Raw genomic sequence first — 22,497 nt, 5'->3', positions numbered from 1 at the left:
TTCAAGATTTTCATTTAGAAAAGTAGTCTTGATATCCATTTGTCAAATATCATTATCATAATGAGCAGTAATGGATAAAAAAATTCTGATAAATTTAAGCATGGCTGTTGATGAAAAAGGTTCTTCATAATCAATACCTTCCTTTATGTATACCTTTTTGCCACTAGTCTTACCTTAAAGGTTTCAACATTTCCATCTATCCCTCTCTTCCTCTTAAAAACCCATTTGCATGGGTTGTGGTGGGAATTTTTTTAGTTTGAGATCCATGAGAGAGGGACGGCAGATAAGAGAGGAGAGGAAAAAAGAGTTATAGAATGTGAGTAATGTCTTTGACACCGTTTACGGACTAAATTGTGTGAAGGGACTAGATTGGTTTGTTTTAAAAAAATTTGGACTTACTTGGTATTTGCCCAAACCTCAGGGGTAGTTAATGAAATTTACCCTAAATAATTCTATTTAGGCACCGTTAATTTAAGTGATATATTTATTTACAATTATATTTGTGCATTTTGCAATCTTTTACTATTTCTTTAGTGATTCAACAATATTAGTTCTTTTTTTAGTCTAACATATGTTCATTGAGTAGATGTCATTAAGATCCTTCCGGGGCATTTTGAATGAAAAATAACGATATTTTTTTATTAAGATCCTTCTTGAGGCACAAGTAAATTTAATTCAATTTTTAGTCCTTGGTGTGCTAGCAAATATGGTTGGATTTCACTCTATATTGAAATTTTGATGATTTTTTTTTTTAATTCGATAGCTATAATGGAGGAGTGAGATTTAAACCTTCGATGTTTTGAAAAAAATCAAGATATGCTAACTAGTTGTGTTACAAGGCTCTTGACATCTAATGAGCTTCTTAGATTTCATTAGATCCAATGAAATTCAAATTTTGGGATTACATTTGATATGAATGGGACTGAAAAGACGACCTTACAAAAGCTCTTTACATTCACAACAATTGTTATATCTATATTTGAAAATTGACCTTATATATACATATAACACATATAAAAACTCATAAATTAATACCATGTATATACTATTAGCTTATTAATTTTTACTATTATCTTTTATTAATTCTTTTTTAATACACAGTCTTTTTTGTTCGTATCAACTTTAATATTTAGAAATTATGAAGAAATTATTGTACTTAAGAGCATGTTTGGTAGACTGTAATATACATTGCAATGTAATAATTATTCATATGGTTTAGTTATTCTTTAGTTTCATAATATTTTTATTACAATGAATTGTCATTCCTTATAAATAGATATTATTCAAAATGAGTAATAATTATACCTCTATAAAAGGTTTATAACAGCTATTTCGTAGTCGGTGCAACAATTTCTAAATAAACAAACATTTCATATATATATGTAACAATTATAAAAATAATAAAATAATAAAAATTAACTCATATTTGTTTCAAATTTTAAATATATTATTTTTAAGGTAATATAATTGTATGAGTAAGATATTTCCTAAACTAAATGTTAAGTTTTATTCTAATGTTATAACTCACAACCAAACCTATGAATAGGTTTAGTTATTCCATCACAACATATTTTATTCCTAGTAATAAAAATTAAAATTTCAATTGTAACCCTCATTTAGTGTACCAAATTTGCCCTAAGTTTTGTCCAAAAATTAACATGGAGAATAATGAAGCCACAAAAAAAGTTGTGATTCGATTCATAGGAGAGAGAGAGGGAGGAGTGACAAGGACGTGTTTTTTTTTTTTTTTGGGAGGGGGGATTACGAATTTTATTTTATTGTTATGTATTTATTATGTAGGTTAAAGGAATAGTTATTATAGCCATTTTTAGTAAGAAAATATTTATTTCTAAGGAAAAATATTACTTGTAATAAAAATATAACCAAACAATTGAATAATTATTTCTAAGAAATAGGTATTACATTATATAGCTTATTATAGTGTACTAAATTAATATAGCTTAAGTTTTTGAATCTTAAGCTTCAATGTCTTGCAAATTTAGTATACCGTAGCCACGATATCTGTTGGTTCATATTGGTGGGAATGGATGCCTTAATGAATGGTTTGTAACTTAGTCCCTTGATTGTATATTTAAAATATTTTTTATTTAATTTATAGTTTTTTTTTTGAGAACCATTTAATTTATAGTATATATTTAATTCTTGATTTTTTTTTATATAAAAATAATTTTTATTAAACGTGCATTGCATGAGCATAACATTACTTAATAGCAATAGTGAAGCTTTTTGAACTAACCCTTCTTAAAACCAAAGAAGTTTAAAACACCATCAAGTCGTAACAAATCAGAACTAATTATAATTGTAGCACTAATGGGTTGATATGGTCCAGATTGAAGAGGCTCAAGCTTTCTGTAGATCTAACGATGGCTTACAACAGCGTTGGCCCAGAATGTTGTCCGACTACTGATTCAAGGGTCAGGGCAGACAAGTGTCAGTCAATTGGCCCAATTATCTCCTTCATCATCAGCTAATTATTGAACTGAGAAATCAGTAATCAATTCAAACTAATCAAGTTTTGTCACTCTCAAAATGTTTACCACATTAGCATATGCTTTATCAAATCAATACCGAAAATCAAGCAAAATGCATATAACAGAAATGGCAGGGGGAGTAGAGTCATTGGTTTGTTCTTTCATGCTTGATTGGCGGAGATCAACGTGCCAATCTGTTATTTTCTGATTGGTTAACCAAGAACTAATTAGTACCAGATTAGTCTTAGTCTCTTATTATTTTAGCGTAAAGAGTGCTTCATGTATTGTGATTTGTTGATTCTATACAATTAGTCTATTTCCTTACTAAAATAACTAGATGCTTGTTGAATTGTACCTTTATCACTGAAATAGTTGTACTTGAAAGTTCACATAGTGTGTAAAACATCTATGAACGTTTAGACTCCCAAATTTAAAATTACCAACACAAGCTTATAATCAAACAATATATGTACGGAAAATGAAATTTAAGCTATGACCAAATTGGTAACACACTCTAAACCATATTTAATCATGAACACAACAGTAATTAAAAGGTAAAGAGAAAGGAAAGAATAATGCAAACACAAAGATAACACGGAGATGTGTTATCGAAGAGGAAACCAAAGAATTCGGTGAAAAATCTTTCCGCCGCCCTCCAAGTGGTCAATAATCCACTAAATAATGAAGTTGGGATATATGAATAGCAAGAGACCCTCCTAGTCTAATCTACCCAGTGCACCTAAGCCCTCCAAGTTTCTTGCTTCAACAGGGGTTACACTGAACCTTGTCTTCTCTAACTTACTGGATGCCGCAATCGCCCATTGCATCAACCAAAATGGATTGGTCTCTTCTAAACTGCTTCCCAAACACCAAAATACCTCCTCACTGATATGGGTATGATGAGATGAGGACTTGGTTAAATGTACCTCTCAAGGATATATTAATGGAGAGGATAAGAGTAGAGGAATTTGTAAAATCAAAGGATGAAGATTGTGGATGAGTCAGTCTTGTTTTTCTCTAGGGTGTCTCTCTCAAAATTCTCTCTAAAAGCTCTCTACATTTCGTGGGTATAAGGGCATTTATAGTAGAGTGTATGAGGAATGTGAAACGTCAGGTTTTAACCAAACAGGGCATTCTAGTGACTCAACCTCGCGATTGGAATGAGTCGCGAGCTAATTGCTTGGTTAGACTAAAATTTTTTTCCTTTAGTGCTCCAGCTGTCACGACCCTTTAGCTCCCTTACATGCTCCACATGTGTGCTACCTTTGGCGACTCACCAATCGCGAGTCAGTTAAGAGATCCAATCACGAGGCTCTTCTTGAGTGCACACATTTGAGGTTTCTTCACACTCTCTCATACACTACTCTTACATAATTTCCACCTAAATACAAGGTATCTAATTGCTAAAATACAAGCAAATTTGACACAGAATAAAGCCAACACATGATTGAATAAATTTAACCTTATAGTCTCCCTCTTTGGCTATTCCGTGACAAAACCCTAAAACAGACTCTAGACTTAACATGTGAGTTGGGAACAGTTACTAAAACTCACTCACACCTAACTCTAGAAACTGTGAAGCTCTTGAAGCATTCGAACAAGTAGTAAAGATTAAAGCAATAAAGCATGACTTGACCAAACAAGAACAATCACTATAAACAGTGATCACAAACAATGACCATTCACACAAGGAATGAACATTCAGACATGCAAGCTAATAAGCTCAATGTAAAGAATCATTTGCATGTCCAACACTCAACCAATACAAAAACACATGGTAGTTGGATCAATGATATAAAATCCAACAAGGGCACAAGAGTGAAGTACTAAAAAAATGCATAACATTAACTAAAAGTACTAAGCTACAAAGCAAAGGTACAAATAAAATATAGGTTAAACAGCTAAACATAATCATGAACTATGAGCAAAGCAAAAACATAGTCAATATAACACAAAGCTCTTTCTCTCTTTCTCCCTCTATCATATCACTCCCCGCTATCATGAATCATAAGAGCTGTGATGAACTTGGAACATATATACCTGTAACCTGAAACACTTACACAAAACACATTATACCCTTAAGGTAAAGCAAGTAATAAAAGGACAAATATAATGTAACAAGTAAATTACGATCAAGTAAATATGATGTAAAATATATGAGCAACTTGACCATACACCAAAACAGTTATAAAGAAATGACTACAATGATCATATAGCAAAGAAAATGATCATCCGAATATGCATTTAATGAAACACAATAGCATAAGGATGTATGCATGTGCAACATACAAACACGATCCAATGAGAACAACAAAGCATAGATACTATACATAACTCAAAGCACCATAAAGCAAACAAGAAAACAAACATAAAGAAACACATACAAAATAGAGTTTTCTTATTAACACAATGTCTTTGCCCCCTTGGTATATACATCTCCCTTATGGAATATCTCCCCCTAAGAATGTGCACAAGAAATAGAAATTCTCCCCCTAAGAATGTGCACAAGAGTCATATAGAAATGACAAAACTCTCCAGTATACTACTCTAGAGTATACTCTCCCCCTTTTTGACACGAATAGACAAAGGGGTCAAGGGGAAAAGAAGGCAAGAGATGAATGTATAAACAAGGAGAATGATGCATGAGGGGTGCAAGATGAATGAGAAATGAAGCTCAAATAAAAGAAAAAAACAAAATGCTACAAAGCATAAGGTAAATATGACATGCTAGGATAAAGAAATAAGGTATAGATCAATGCATGACAAGGGTAGCAAAGATGTGCGCAAGAGGTGGCTATATGCAATGCATGACCAAAGCATTGAAAATGCACATGTGGAGCAAGGTGTTTTAAATACACAGCCAATGAACCAAACATGATCCTAGTGAGGAAACATGAGAAACCCCAAATTTTGGTACTCATCGAAGTCCAAACAAGTGAGGAAATTCCTAAGAGGCATTTTATCAAACACCTAGCGTGCACACTATGAACAACAATGTGAAACAATGCATGAACATCATGAAATCCACCCTTAATTCATGTTCTCTTTGCCACAAGGGGCCAAAATCCAAAGCAAATTATCAAAAGAAACCAATCTCATACAAAAATTTGTCCAAAAAAAAAAATAGTTTTCCCAACCCCTATGATGAAAATCCCAACCAAGAGCACAAAACTCTCCAAAACATAATCTAAGGATCCAAAACAATGAAAAAAGTTTAAAATTACCTAAGAGATATTAAAGGAATGAAAAACCATTCAAATTGATTGGGTTTTGATGTAAAAATATTGAAACAGGGGTTTAAGAGAGGATGAGAGGGGTTTAAAACAAGTTTCCCACGAAAAACACTTTAAAAAGCTGTTTCTGGGCGTTTCGGGATTGACGAGTCGCGAGATGAGTCGTGAAAATTTTTGGAGTCGCAAGTGAGTTGTGAAAGCTTCTGGATGAACTCACGACTGAGGTTTCGTGACTGGGCGAGTCGCCAAAATGAGTAGCCAAAACTTGCGACTCGCGACAGTAGCCAGAATGAGTAGCCAAAAATTCCGACACTTGTTTTTCAACACAAAACATGTTTAAACAATGAAAAACAAAGTAAGCACTAAACATGAGCACAAAGAGTAATAAAAACCACTTCCAAATACATATAAAATGATCAAAAATCTTTTTGGATTGATCCATATATAGTTGAGCCCACACACATCACATTTAACCAAGTACAATGGAACAAATGAATAAGGCATTCATTGAACATTAAGCATATGTGTTGTGTGTGTGTATCAAATGTGGAATAGCCTTAGTCTAGAGTGAAGCTTCAATGATCAATTCAACCAAGTCATACACAACTAGTACTAAGTCAAGTGGTCTATCTCAATTATAGAAATAAACATATATGACCTCCCACAAGAAAATGATTACATATCTTTGAAGCTTTTCATTTGGCTTCTTTACAATTCATGACATTTGATCATTTTTTATCTTTATATCTCTTTTTGAGATTGATGCTTGAAATTTTTGATATTTCAATTTGATGAACAAGCCTTTGGCTTTTGGGCACCATACAATTTCATTACAAGTCGATTTCCCTTTTTCCTAGACGAATACTAGTATGTTCGACGGCTTTTGCAGCTCATTATCTCTTATCGAGATTTAACATTGGTTGAGCTCTTTAAGCAAAAATATAAAAGAGTGGGAAGATATATAGGCACAAGTCTCCGCATGTATCAAAACCAACATGTCTATTGACTAATCATTCATGACAAGCTTGAAGATCGATTTACAACAATCACACATAGATATCAAGATTTTTCCCACAAAGATAGATGTGCATACAAAACAAGCTAAGCTTGTAAATGCACTATACCATTAGTACAAAGGTATTAGGCCAAACTCACATGAGATATGTGCTCAAACATATACGATCAAACTTTTTGAAATTTTCACTTTTTATATATTTTTGGATTTTTTTTACACACAAAAATAAAAGCATAAAAGTAAGATCAAATGCAAAAACAACAAAAACAATGCATATAAAGAGATGCCTGATGCACAAATGCATGCAATGAAACATCTAATGCATAAAGGGTCCTACAAAGATCGGAAGAATTAGATCAAGGACCAAAAGATCAAAAGCTCAACCATAGGAATCCTTTCTCATCCAAACGGAACGATTGTTTAGAATGATTATCTCATGAGAAGTGAGACGAGGGTTGGAAGAATGATAACCGGAGATGCACATAGACAAGGAGTTAAAAGCATTAAACACTTTCTTTAACAACATGCTATTTTCACTCAAAACCGGTTTACCCTTTTTAGCACAACTTCCATGAAGCTCAAGTTTCTCTTTTATTTTGATTCTTTTAAGAGCATGAAACTTAGAGCAATGAGGTCTAAGATGACCAAGGGTACTACAATTGTGACAGATAATGGGTTTAGGTCCACTAGGCTTTTTAGGGAGGGATCTACCATCATGGTTTTGTTCTTTCTTCATCATGGGGCATTGAGGTCTTATGTGACCAATCACACCGCAATGATGGCAATTAGGAACAAACTTAGATCCACTTAATTCCTTAGGATGGGACCTAAATAGAGGCTTAGGCTTAAGAGCCTTTCTCTCCACTTTTTGTTTTCTTTTGTGTGGAGGAATGTACACCGATTTGTCATTTGAGGTAGAACACACAATAGGCATAAAATTGGGTACCACAACATGATTGCAACAAATATTTTCATCATTTTTAGCAATAGGTTCAGTAATCAAACACTTGGCATGCATCTTAAGAGATTCATTTTCACATTTTAACTCATCAACAAGTTTGTTAGAAAAAACAAGTTTAGCATCCAAGTCCATATTCAAACATTCAAACTCTTTCAGCTTTTCAAGAGAATTTTCAGCAAGTTTCTTATATTTCTCAACTAATTTGTTGGATTCATTGAGCTTAGCAATCAAATCATCATTTTCACAAAATAACTTGCTCAAATTCTTTTGAAGCTTCTTAGAATTTTTCTTCAAGAGTTTGATGTTAGGAATATCAACAACACCCAAAGATTCATGTAACATAGCATCACAATCATGAGAATTATCACTCATAAAGGTATTTTCACAAACACGTGGCATGTTACATTCATCAACATCCAATACATGCACAGAAGCATACAAAGCATTATTCATGGCAACAAGCACAAGGGGTCAAGGATCACACTTAGGTAATGAAACCACAACAAATGCACCTGCTCTGATTCCAATTGAAAGTTCAAATATTGTGTAAAACACCTATGAACATTTAGACCCCTAAATTTAAAATTATCAACAAAAGCTTATAATCAAACAATATATGCGCGAAAAATGAAATATAAGCTATAACCAAATTGGTAACACAATCTAAACCATATTTAATCATGAACATAGCAGTAATTAAAAGGTAAAGAGATAGGGAAGAAGGATGCAAATACAAAGATAACACGACAATGTGTTATCGAAGAGGATATTGAAGAACTCGGCGAAAAACCTCTCCGCGGCCCTCCAAGCGGTCAATAATCCACTAGAGAATGAAGTTGGGATACATGAATAACAGAAGACCCTCCAAGCCTAATCTACCTAGTGCACCTAAGCCCTCCAAGCTTCTTGCTCCAACAGGGTTACGCCGAACCTTGTCTTTTCTAGCTACCAGATCCCGCAATCGCTCATTGCATCAACCAAAATAAATTGGTCCCTTCTGAACTGCTTCCCAAGCACCAAAATACCTCCTCACTGACATGGGTATGGTGAGATGAGGATCTAGCTAAATGTACCTCTTAAGGATATATCAATGGAGAGGGTGGGAGTAGAGGAATTTTGTGTATCAAAGGATGAAGATCATGGATGAGTCAATCTTGTTTTTCTCTATGGTTTCTCTCTCAAAATTCTCTCTGGAAGCTCTATACATTCCATGGGTATAAGTGTAGTTATAGTAGAGTGTATGAGGAATGTGAAACGTCAAGTTTTAAACAAATAGGGCATTTTGGCGACTTGACCTTGCAACTAGAACGAATCGCTAGTTTGAGTCATGAGCTAATTGCTTGGCTAGACTGAAAGATTTGTCCTATACTGCTCCAACGGTCATGACTCTTCAGCTCCTCTGCATGCTCCACACGTGTGCCACCTTTGGCAACTTGCTAGTCATAAGATCCAGTCGCGAGGCTTTTCTTGAGTGCACACATTTGAGGTTTCTTCACACTTTCTCACACACTACCCTTACATAATTCCAACCTAAATACAAGGTATCTAATTGCTAAAATACAAGCAAATTTGACATGGAATAAATCCAACACTTGATTGAATAAATTCAACCTTACAGTACTTAAAGTCATTATTCACAGTTCTTACTATTACTTGAAATACTTTTTGAACTATGACAACCATATCAGCGATTATTAAGTGCAGTAATATTGGAAAACTAGGAAAGAAACAACTGTAAGAATCGCTAGTCATTGGCATCACCATGTATATTGTCTGAAAGAGAGAACTTACATGGATTGAAAGGAATACCACATGCAAAGGGGAGTATTCCTTGGTATTCTATACGAAGAAAAATAGCTAGCAACATCCTACAGCCAGCGGTATAGAAACTCTCTAGTTTGATATGTTGGTTGGGTTCCCATGTTACTTAAATTTGATCATTCAAAGCCTTTGTAAGCAATCAGCATCCCTCAAGAAAGAATTCTGATTTAAGTGTCAACTTTAACTTGCCCAGCACGATGGGAGAAAAGGGGTCCCATTTCAACCCAAGATGCACTTCACGATGGGAACTCCCAGTTCTCTGGTAAATACATCCCTTTTGATCATTTCTTCGCATGTACCTGCAATATCATTCAAGTAATGCCCTTTGATTTCACCTGTTTCAGCCTGCACTTTATAAATTGCTCCGGCAAAAACTCGGAAATGGTCTCTCCAACACATAAATATTTGGGAATTAATGTTCTTATCATCTTTGGTAAAATCAAGCCCACGGCGGAGACATTCATAAACTACTCTATCATAATTCTTAGCTAATAATCCCAATTTAGGTTTAATAGTACATCCTAATAGGGGCGGCCATATTTATTTAATTTATCCCTCTCAACTTTGTTGCCATGCGGCGGACCTTGTAAAGTTTTAGAATAAGAAGGAAGGATTCGGAAATCCTCCAGACGTAGAGCGCACAGGGCCTTGAATCCAAATACATTACCCACAATGGAAGTAAACATGTTTGTAATAGAACCTTTTTCAAAGAGGTCTAAGGGGTAAGCTACATAAGCAATAAATTGATTTTCTTCTCCAGCATCCGGCTCGATGTGGTAGCATCGTCCTTTGTAACGATCAGGACCAGTAAGCTCGTCAGTCCACACAGTTGTCCATGTCCCAGTGGAAGATTTAGCAACTACCACGACCCCTTCCTCGTCAGTCCACACAGTTGTCCATGTCCCAGTGGAAGATTTAGTAACTACCACGACCCCTTCTTCCTTAGGCAGAACTCCAAGTTGAGGAGTTACTTGGAAGGTTGCCAAGATATTAGTATCTTTGGTTTGACAGTCAGGAGTATAATAAGTCAATTTATAATCTTTAACGCCAGTGTTAAATCCAACACTCGTTTTAGTATCTGTTTATGGTGACATAAGTCCCTCCCTACAACTCATGAATTAAGAATTTTCGTAACAACAAAGTCTACTCGACATGAATTAGGAGTTAATGAAACCTTTCAAAAATTATCAACTAATTAGAATGGTTCGTTATTAGACCATAATATTTGATTCACCAAATACACCATTATTGTATACTCTTTCATATGTATAGCGCAACCCAATCCTTGTTTTCTCAAGTTTCTAATCTCTTACCCCTGCCCCCCATTGGAATATCTAATTAACTATTGACAGTGATATATATTGTATATGTAAATCCCAAATGTCAAAATATGAGCAGTTCGTCCATGAAAAGCAAAGCATGAAACTAAAAATCTAAAACAAGGGTATAGGTAAAAAAAAAAAGGCTAGGCATAAATCGATAGGCTGGAATATTGACTAAGAAGCGAGATAAGGGCACCAATAAGATAGAAAAAATGAATTGTAAATGGAAATAGAGTTTCAGTTTGAATTTTATAAATAATATGGATGATATTGTCTATAATGATATTCAAATGAAAGACTTTCTCAAGACTTTTATTGATCTGCCTGAGATTTTAAAAACGAGTTGGTTTTACTTGAAAACTAACTCATTGAAATTGAATAAATAAGCAATTGAATTGGATTAGATTAGATGGTACCAACGAAATCTAGTGTAGTGCTATACCCCATTTATTATGAAATTCTTACTGAATTAATCGTTCAACTTGCTTTTCTATCGAATATTCTTTTATTTCAATAATTTTCGCAAAAAAAAAAAGACATTATATTTTATTATGAGAATAAAGCCTACTACTTCTGATCCTAGGGTTTCGGCACTTGAAAAAGAAAACTTGGGATGTATAGCTCAAATCATCGGTCTAGTACTAGATGTAACTCTTCCCCCCCCCCCCTTTAAAATGCCTAATGTTTACAACGCTCTGGTAGTTAAGGGTCAAGATACTACCAGTCAAAAAATTAATTTGACTTGTGAAGTACAACAATTATTAGGAAATTATCAAGTTAGAGTTGTAGCTATGAGTGCTACAGATGGTCTAATGAGAGGAATGGAAGTGATTGACACGGGAGCTCCTTTAAATGTTCTGATCGGCAGAGCGACTTTTGGGCGAAGTTTCAACATGCTTGGAGAGCTCGTCGACAATTTAGGTCCTGTAGATACTTGCACAACATCTCCTATTCATAGATCTGTGCCTACTTTTATACAGTTAGATACAAAATTATCTATTTTTGAAACAGGAATTAAAGTAGTAGATCTTTTAGCCCTTTATCGCCGTGGAGGAAAAGTAGGACTATTTGGGGGAGCTGGAATGGGTAAAATAGTACTCATTATGGAATTGATCAACAATATTGCCAAAGCTCATGGGGGTGGATCTATATTTGGCAGAGTAGATGAATGTACTCGTGAAGGAAATGATCTTTACATGGAAATGAAAGAATCTAGAGTAATTAATGAACAAAATAGTGTAGAATCAAAAGTAGCTCTAGTATATGGTTAGATGAACGAACTACTTAGAGCTTGTATAAGAGTTGGTTTAATTGCCCTAACCACGGCAGAATACTTTTGAGATGTTAATGAACAAAACGTACTGCTATTTATCGACAATATCTTCCCTTATGTTCAAGCAGGATCCGAAGTATCTGCCTTATTAGGTAGAATGCCTTCCACTGTGGGTTTTCAATCCACTCCTAGTATTGAAATGGGTTCTTTACAAGAAAGAATCACTTCTACCAAAGAAGGTTCCATAACTTCTATTCAAGTAGTTTATGTGCCTGCAAACGATTTGACCGATCCTGCTCCTGCCACGACATTTGCACATTTAGATGCTACTATCATACTATCAAGAGGATTAGCTGTCAAAGGTATCTATCCAGTAGTCGATCGTTTAGATTCAACTTCAACTATGCTCCAACCTTAGATCATTGGTGAAGAACATTATAAAACTGCGCAAAGAGTTAAAACAAACTTTACAACGGTACAAAGAACTTCAGGACATTATAGCTATCCTTGGATTGGACAAATTATCCGAAGAGGATCGCTTAAGTGTAGCAAGAGCACGAAAAATTGATCCTTTCTTATCACAACCTTTTTTCATAGCAGAAGTATTTACGGGGTCCTCAGGAAAATATGTTGGTCAATCAGAAACTGTTAAGAGGGTTTAAATTGATCCTTTTCGGAGAATTAGATGGTCTTCTTGAATAGGCTTTTTATTTGGTAGGAAACTTCGATGAAGCTACTGCGAAGGCTACAAACTTAGAAATGGAGAGAAAATTGAAGCAATGACCTTAAATCTTTGTGTATTGACTCCGAATCGAATTGTTTAGGATTAAGAAGTTAAAGAAATCATTTTATCTGCTAATAGTGGACAAATTGGCATATTACCCAATCACACGCTTATAGCCATGGCTGTAGATATAGGTATTTTGAGAATACGCCTTACCGACCAATGGCTAACGATGGCTCTGATGGGCGGTTTCGCTCGAATAGGTAATAATGAGATCACTATTTTAGCAAATGATGCAGAAAAGGGTAGTGACATTGATCCACAAGAAGCTTGGCAAGCTCTTGAAGTAGTGGAAGCTAACTTGAGTAAAGTTGAAGGCAATAGACAAACAATTAAGACAAATCTAGCTCTCAGTGGAGCTAGGACACGAATGGAGGCTCTTAATATGATTTTGTAACTAGTTTATTTTGGTGATTATGCTGATTGGATAGAATCAAATGAAATCAAGTGTAATTGAATTCTAATGCAACGACAAACCAATTTCAATAAAAAAAAAATAGAGAAAAAAAGTAGGATGGAAAAGATACAAAATCAATAAAAGAAGATGAGTAGAAATACTTATTAGATACCATACCCTTAACTCTAGTATCTAATAAGATATACCTACTAATGGATTTGAACCAATGACTCCCGCTGTATGAAAGCAATAATCTAACCACTGAGTTAAGTAGGTCATTTATTGTCACGAAGAGAAAAAATGGGGCCTATGACATCTATGGATTATAAATGAAATATTACTCATAGGCAATACCAATCAAGGAGATCACAAAATATCTGATGTTGGATCATGCAATATTCATCTTGACAATAAATTATCTACATAATAAAATATGTATGACTAGAACAAGCACAAGGGCTATAGCTTAGTTGGTAGAGCACCTCGTTTACACGCATGCCAATGTTATTTAGAGAAGTCCGTCATGGAATCAAAATATTTTATTTTATTGAGAAATAGATGTCTTACTCAATGATTTTGGGAATAAAACAAGAGAATACTAGCCTGACAAGAGGTTCGGTCCAACCTGGGCGTCCATTTCCATTTAGGTTTGGTACCAAATAAACGGAACCTACCTTTGCGTTGGCTTGAGATATTAATAAGGTGAATATCCCAAAAAAATTCACCTACCTTTAGGCATAATGAGTATCAAGACCTCAAAAAAATTATTTTTCGTCCAATCTTATGAGATTTAAGGTGTATGAAGTTTCATATTTGCTTCTTTAAGTTAAGCGGAAGCGAGTTGATAGAGACAAACTCCATTTAACTTAAGTTAATCTAGGCCAAAAGTAGACATACATCAGGATAGTCCTTCTCTAAAACACTTTGGCCGTGCTCTTTTTTATTGGAATCAAAATAATGTATCTGAGCACATGGAGCCATCTCTTTATCTTTATATCAAGAAAAAATATGGTAGACTAGCCAATATTTCTTTCAGTTTATGAAAGAGCCCAATGCACAAAAAAAAAAAAAAAATGCATGTTAGGTCTTTGAAGCAGTTCAAATCATTTTTGATAATAATTAGTTTGATCAGTTTTACCAAGAAGGTCTACAATTCGAATCAGTATAGCCCTATAATCTAACTAGAATAAAATAAATAGATTTTATTTCAATTTAGAATATGAATTTCTAATAGAAATTTCATTTTTAATAATAAGAGAATTCTAAACAAAACAGTCAGAATTCTATTTAAATTAAAATTCGTTTTCTTTAGTTCTTTATATCCTTTAGTTCCTTCTAATCAATTAATATAAAATTCAAATCTGAAGTGAAGTGAAACCGCGAGACTCTTAGTTTTATAGTATAAATAGAAATAGTATAAAAGTAATATATATATATATATATATATATATATATATATATATATATATATATTATAGAAATGGGATTTGAGTGGATGAATCGTGAGTGGAAGGTTGACACGTGTCGAAACAAACAGGCGAAACTAAGTAGTTCGATCCAAATGAAGTTTTGTTTTGACTAAAGAGTTATGGATGGATTGACAATTCATTCCAATTCCAATCAACTAATCTAGCATATTTTCTGCATGCAAGGAGTCCATCTATGTTTCTAATATACGATTATGATATTTTCTGGGCATTTCTAATAATAGCAGGTGCTATTCCTATTTTGGCATTTTTGATTTCGGGACTTTTAGCCCCTATTCTCAAAGGGCCAAAGAAACTTTCTAGTTATGAATCGGGAATAGAACCAATGGGTGATGCTTGGCTCCAATTTCAAATTCGGTATTATATGTTTGCTCTAGTTTTTGTTGTTTTTGATGTTGAAACCTTTTTTCTTTATCCATGGGCAATGAGTTTTGATGTATTGGGTATATCTATATTTATAGAAGCTTTCATTTTCATGCTTATCCTAATTGTTGGTTCAATTTATGCATGGCGAAAAGGAGCATTAGAATGGTCTTACCTATTGAATATTCAGAAAATAAAAAATAAAGATAAAGAAAGTAAAAAAAAAAACATTGAAACAGTTTTGAATTCCATTTAGTTTCCCTTACTTGATCGAGCAGCCCCCCAAAAAAATTCAGTTATTTCAACTGCATCAAATGATCTTTAAAATTGGTCAAGACTATCCAGTTTGTGGCCGCATCTATATGGTACCAATTGTTGTTTCATTGAATTTGCTTCAATAATAAGCTCACAATTCGACTTTGACCATTATGGACTTGTACCAAGATCGAGTCCTAGACAAGCAGACCTAATTTTAACTGCGGGTACAGTAACAATGAAAATGGCTCCTTCTTTAGTGAGATTATATGAACATATGTCTGAACCAAAATATGTTATTGCTATGGGAGCATGTACAATTACAGGGGGTATGTTCAATAATGATTCTTATACTATTGTTCGAGGGGTTGATAAGCTAATTCCTATAGATGTCTATTTGCCAGGTTGTCCACCTAAATCGGAGGCAGTTATAGATGCTATAACAAAACTTTGTAAAAAAACTATCTCGAGAAATCTATGAAGATTAAATTAGGTCTCAATAGGGGAGTTGGTGTTTTACTATCAACCACAAGTTTTATATTGGACGAAGTACTCATACTAGAAATTATGATCGAGAATTGCTTAATCAACCACCATCTACATTGACTTCGGAGATCCCTCTTGAAATATTTTTCAAATACAACAAGAGTTCAGAATCTTCCCCCGAATTAGTGAATTAGGCAGGATTTTTTTAAATAATAACAAACAATAATTTTCTTAAATTTCATCTTAAATGTGAAATACTTCATTTATAGAGACAAATAAAAGTTTTATACAAATCAAAACAAAATGTGGAAGATGTAAGGTTGTGATTTCCAACTATATTGTGTTGGCTTTAATTTCATGTCAAATTTTATTGTAATTTCTTCAATCAATTTCCCTGTATGTATATGCATTTAATTGTAACGAATGATTGTGAGAGATCGGTGAAGAATCAAGCTTTGAAAGATGAACAAGTGGATTTCATGACTGGCTCGCGAGAAGCAACCTGCGAAAAAGCCACGTGTAGAGCACATGATTGGAAGATAAAGAGTCATGCCAGTCTGTAATTTTCATGATTGTTTCATGGGTAAGGCCAACCCACGAAGGACCTGCTAAAGTCTCTGTTTGGAAAAAAGTTATGTTTTGCTTTACCAAGTCTTTACCCACACTATATATACCCTCATTACCCATAAAGTGTAAGAAGTGCTTTTTCAGAAAGAAAACCCTAGAAAATACACTTGAGAGTTAAAGATTGTTATACCCACAATCATCTACACATTTCCTTGTAGTTTTTCCTTAACTCCTACCTCTCCATCTCTAGATCTTTGAGAGGTTGTTAGCCCAAACACTTACCACACCCATACTGAGTGTAAATTGAGATTTTGGTGCTACTGGGAAGCACTAGAAGGAGCCATTCATTGGTGGATGCAATCGGGCTGAATTGCGGGATCCAGAAAGCTAGAGAAGACAAGGCTCCGAGAAGTCAGTTGGTAGTAGAAGTTTGGAGGGCTCAAGTACATGGGGTAAACTAGACTTGGAGGGTCTTTTGTTTTTCATGTACTCCAACTTTATTCTCTAGTGTGTTGATTTTGACTTGGAGGGTTGCAGAGAGGTTTTTCGCCAAGTTCTTCGATTTCCTCTTCAATAACACATTTTGGTGTTATCTTGTGTTTGCATCTCTATTCCCTATGCTTTAAGCTTTCATTTTATTTTTGATGATATATTAATATGGCTTAGGGTAGTGCTATCAATTCATTGAGCTCATTTACTCTTGTTTTGCACTTAGTCTAAGTTAGAGTAAAAGCAATCTAGCCGTAATTTGTAATTGGGGGTCTGAAGAAGCTCTTGTTTTAGCATAGATCCAAGCTTTCAATTGGTATCAAAGCGGGTACACTTTTTAGATTTCATTATCCTAGTGTGATCTTAGACCCCTTGCTTTGCTATGGATAAGGCAATGGAAAAGGCCTACACAAATTATGGCTCATGTGTTTGTGATAATGACTCCATGAACATCTTTGGAGATTGTCCTAGTAATAAGCTCTTAGAGTTATTAAAGTCTAAGAAACATGCTAGAATATTCATGCACATGTTGAAATGTCTAGAGCATAGAAATCGTGAGCTTCATAATAGCTTATGTGAGTCTAATTCCTTAATTGCAAAATATAAGAGTAGTAATATACATTTGTCTAATAAACTTGATGGCCTAAAAATAAATCTTCACTCATCCATGAATAATGTAAAGAAAGATAAGTCTTGCTTTAAAAATCAAGAATGTTTATCTCATGCTTGTCTTTTTGTTCATACCACATTGAAAGTGTTTAATTCATGTGTGGTATCTTGACAGTGGGTTCTCAAGGCACATGACTAGGGATAAATCTCTCTTTAAAATCCTTAAGGAGAAGGAGGATGGTTATGTGACGTTTGGAGATGATAGCCACTCACAAGTCCTAAGAAAGGGAACTATTGACATTTCGGGACTTCCTTTGTTGACTGATGTTTTTTATATTAAAGGGCTGAAAGCAAACTTATTGAGCATCATCCAAATATGTGATGAAGACTTTCTAGTTCAATTCTCCAAGAAAGGGTGTTTATTCTCAGTGAAGAAGGTGCACAAGTCCTGAAGGGACTTAAGACCACCGATAGTTGCTATAGCGTGGTTCCTAAGCCAAATGTATCATGCAAAAGTGCCTGAATTAATTTACTGGAGTTATTGCACCAACGTTTTGGACATGCCAATTACAGGCAAGTGGCAAAAGTCTCAAAGCTTGAAGCTGTGATTGGTTTGCCGAAATTTGGAAAGATTGAGAAAAATGTTTGTGGCCCATGTCAATTGGGAAAACAAACTAAATCAACCCATCCCAAAGTAAATGTTGTTGCTACATCTTGTCCATTGGAGTTGCTTCATGTTGATCTAATAGGTCCAACGAGAATGGAAAGCATGGGTGGAAAAAGATACATCATGGTTGTGGTTGATTTCTCAAGGTACTCTTGGGTGGAATTTCTTAGTAAAAAGTCGGAGGCATGCGAAAAGATGGAAAGACTGTGCAAGAAGCTTCAAAACGAAAAGGGAGTTCCCATGGTCAAAATCAGAAGTGACCATGGGAAGGAGTTTGAGAATACTAAATTTGAAGCATTTTGCAATGAGCATGATATCAAGAAGGAATTCTTAGCTCCAAAGACTTCGTAACAAAATGGGGTTGTTGAAAGGAAGAACTGGGTGATCAAAGAGATGGTGAGAGTTGTGCTTCTTAATAGAGACATCACATAGAAATTTTGGGCTAAAGCAATAAACACTTCATGCCACATTGGGAATAGAATCTTCTTCTGAGCAGGAACGAAGAAAACATCATATGAGATATGGAAGGAAAAGAAGTGAAAGATGAAATACTTCTGGGTATTTGGAAGTAAATGCTTTATTCTCAATGATAGGGAAAATCTTGGGAAGTTTGATGCCAAGAGCGACAAAGGGATTATCCTAGGATACTCTGTAAATAGTAGGCCTTATAAAGTGTACAAGAAGCGCATAAAAACGGTTATGGAGTAAAAAAATGTAGTTATAGATTACACCATTTCGGAAAGAGTGTTGGTGATGATGGAGAAGCTCCTAGCCTTAAGAAGAATGATGGTGACGACAACATGTCTTAAAGTGATGATGGTGGGAGTCAATCTGTTAGGTTCTAAGTACTTAGGAACTAATGTATTAGAACTCTAATGTGTATTGTTGGTAAACCATGATCTAAACAGGTGTTTATTCTTGCTTTAGACTTGCTCAAAGTATGTCATTTATGTAAAATTGGAATCTAGTTAACTGCAAAAGTTACTGTGTAAATCTGTCTGGCTCGATCGATCGAGAATTAGACTCGACAGATTGAAAGTCGTGTAGATTATTTTTTCTACAAAATTTCTAACTCAGCCCTAAGCCCATATGACATGTAAGGTTTTATGTTTTTCCCTAGGTATAAAAGGCAAACCCTAGTCACGTTTTTGAGGTTGCTCATATTGCTGTTTGTGTGAATCTTTTGTAAAATCTGAGAGGTGCTTGCCTTCACACAAGCTTACGATTATCAAGAAGGAGATTGCTTCAAGAGCTTGATGATCAATCAATTGCTGCCATAAGAGCTTAAAGATACACAAGCGGGAGTGCATGTACTTGTTGGAGAATCCAAGAAAGAAGGTGTCCGTGATCTCGGAGCTTGCACAAGGTCATGTCAGTAAGTTTTCTACTGGTGGGTAGCAATAGGATGTTAGTGGTCTAAGTCGCTATTGTACAAACTTCGATTCTTTCATAGTGGATTCAGTTTTACCTTGAGGATAGCTAGGTTAAATCCTCCCTAGGTTTTTTACCGGTTTGGTTTTCTTGGGTCATCATATCATTGTGTTATTTATTTTCCGCTACTTTACATTGATATGATTATATGATTATGTTAACCTAGATCTGGAATTTGGACTAAGTAATAACTTAGCTTGTTAACTAGGTTAATCCAATTGTGCTTTTAAGGGGTCTAAAAACTTTACACAATCATCGGAAAAGAAAACTACTCCTACCACAACAAAAAGGGAGACTAGATCAACTCAAGGGTCGTTAAGTCCATTAACCCCTCTGGAAGTTCAGCCTCCAATCTCCCTTGATGAAGAACCTTCCACTTCTAAGAAACCCTCGTTAAAAGTGACTCTCAATCATCCCAAAAGCAACATAATCAGTGATTTGGATGAAGGCCTTTGTTTGAGAGGAGGACCGAGCTATAGTGTGAACCATGTGACGTATCATTACTACCTTGCTCAATTTGAGCCAAAGAAAGTGGAAGAAGCCTTGAAAGATGAAAATTGGGTAGAATCCAAGTACCAAGAGTTACATCAATTTGTTAGAAATGACGTATGGGAATTGGTTCCAAGACCCAAAGACACATATGTGATTGGTACCAAGTGGATCTTCAAGAATAAGATCAATAAGGATGGTGAAGTTGTGCAAAAAAAATCTAGATTGGTGGCTCAAGGATATACTCAAGTTGAAGGTTTAGATTTTGATGAATCATTTGCTCTAGTAGCAAGACTTGAGTCAATTCGAATTCTTCTTTCCATAGCATGTATTACGAATTTCAAGCTATATCAAATGGATGTGAAGAGTGCATTTTTGAATGGGCTTCTACATGAGGAAGTGTTTGTTGAGCAATCAAAGGGATTCCTAGATCCACATTTTTTGAACTATGTTCTAAGATTGAAGAAAGTTTTATATGGGTTGAAGCAAGCAGCAAGAGCATGGTATGATTGTCTTATGTTTTATCTTTTGGACCGTAGCTTCAAGAGAGGTGAAGCTAATCACACACTTTTTGTTAAATGAGATGAAAAATCTCTTCTTGTAGCTCTAGTATATATGGATGATATTGTGTTCGATTCAACAATTGATACTCTTGCTCAAGAATTTTCAGAAGAAATGAAGAAGGAATTCAAAAAGAGCATCGTGGGGGAGCTAAACTACTTCCATGGTCTTCAAGTGAAACAACGGAAAGATATGATATTCATATCTCAAGAGAAGTATACCAAAAATCTCTTAAAGAGATTTAGTTTGGGCTCCAAGAAACATGCATCCACTCCAATAAGTTTCTCAGTAAAGCTGAGCTCTGATCTAGCCGGTGTGGAAGTAGATCAAACCCTCTATAGGAGCAGGATTGGCAATCTCCTATATCTCACTGCAAGTAGGCCGGACATAGCCTTTAGTGTCGGGGTATGTGCTCATTTTCAAGCAGCACCCAAAGAGTCCCATATGATGGCAATCAAAAGAATTATTCGCTACGTCAATGGAACATCTGACTATGGGATTTGGTACTGAAGAGATTCAAATGACTGCCTAGCTAGATACTCGGATGCTGATTGGACCAAGTGTGTTGATGATAGAAAAAGCACCTCGGGAGTACGTTTCTACCTCAAAAACAATTTGGTGTCATGGATGAGCAAGAAGCAATATTCAGTGTCCGTATCAACTGCTAATGCGGAGTACATTGGAGCGGGTAGTTGTTATGGAATCTCTCAAGACACCATGTGTGTTTTCTATGACAATACAAGTGCTATTAATCTATCCAAGAATCCTGTTCAACATTCAAAGTCAAAGCATATCGAAATTCGATATCATTTCATTTGAGACTTGGTGGAAGAGAAAATTGTATGGCTGGAGTTTATCAACATCGAAAATCAAAAGGCTGATAATTTCACTAAACCACTTAATGGTCATCGGTTTGAATCTCTTCGTAAGACCATCGGTGTCGGTATCATCCCTTGACTCATATCTCTTGTGTGACCCACTCCTAATCATTGGTGCATTCATGTTGAATGGATCTCACCTGTCATTGTTTCTTTTACAAGTCTTTGTTTGTTTACCTTATTTTTGTTGATCTTACTTTCTTGCTTGTGTTGTATATATCATATGTTGAGTTTGGTCTAGTAGCTCTATACTAATGGCATAGTGCATTCACGAGCTTAGCTTGTTATGTATGCACATCTTTTTAAGTGTGAGCGACATCTAGAAATCTACATTTGATTGTTGTAAATAGATCTTCAAGCTTGTCATGAATGATTGGTCAATGGTCTTACTTGATCTTGTTACATGCGTAGATTTGTGCCTATATATCTCTTCTCACTTTTTTTCTTTTTCAAAGAGCTCTTCAAATGTCTATCTCTAAAAGGAGAAAAAAGCTAAAATAGCATTGCTTCGAAACTAATTTGACTAGGAAAAGGTGGAGCAAATATGTTTTAAAATGTGTGGTGCCAAAGCCAAAGGTTTTTTTGTCGAAGATATATCAAAAAGTTCATGGCATCAATTCTAAAAAATTTGAGTTGTATTTGATCAAAGTATGAAAAATGGAAGCCAAATGAAAAACTTTCAATCCATATGTAAACTCATTGGTGAGGGGTCATATATGTTTATTTCTACAAGTGAGATAGGTCACTCGACTTCGTACTAGTTGTGTATGACTTGATTGAATTGATCATTGAAGTTTCATATTAGACCATGGACTAGTTCATACTTGATCCACACACAGAACACACAAGTTTAATGTTCAATGGATGCCTATTTCATTTGTGTGATTGTACGTGTTCAAATGTGATATGTGTATACT

General features: G+C 34.9%; 1 protein-coding gene across 1 annotated transcript; it reads left to right on the top strand.

Annotated features, from left to right (window-relative positions):
* Positions 1-13,019: 13,019 nt before the first annotated feature.
* LOC142616443 (uncharacterized) lies at positions 13,020-20,723 on the top strand. The gene is made up of 4 exons (XM_075789299.1): positions 13,020-13,294; positions 18,128-18,568; positions 18,815-18,917; positions 19,884-20,723. The coding sequence occupies exons 1-4, from the start codon at positions 13,020-13,022 to the stop codon at positions 20,721-20,723; spliced, it is 1,659 nt and encodes a 552-aa protein (XP_075645414.1).
* The last annotated feature ends 1,774 nt before the right edge of the window (positions 20,724-22,497 follow it).

The sequence above is a fragment of the Castanea sativa genome, chromosome 11, assembly GCF_040712315.1.
Source record: "Castanea sativa cultivar Marrone di Chiusa Pesio chromosome 11, ASM4071231v1".
Lineage (NCBI taxonomy): Eukaryota > Viridiplantae > Streptophyta > Magnoliopsida > Fagales > Fagaceae > Castanea > Castanea sativa.
Note: the sequence above shows the minus strand (reverse complement) of the source record. Positions and strands in the feature narration are given on the sequence as shown.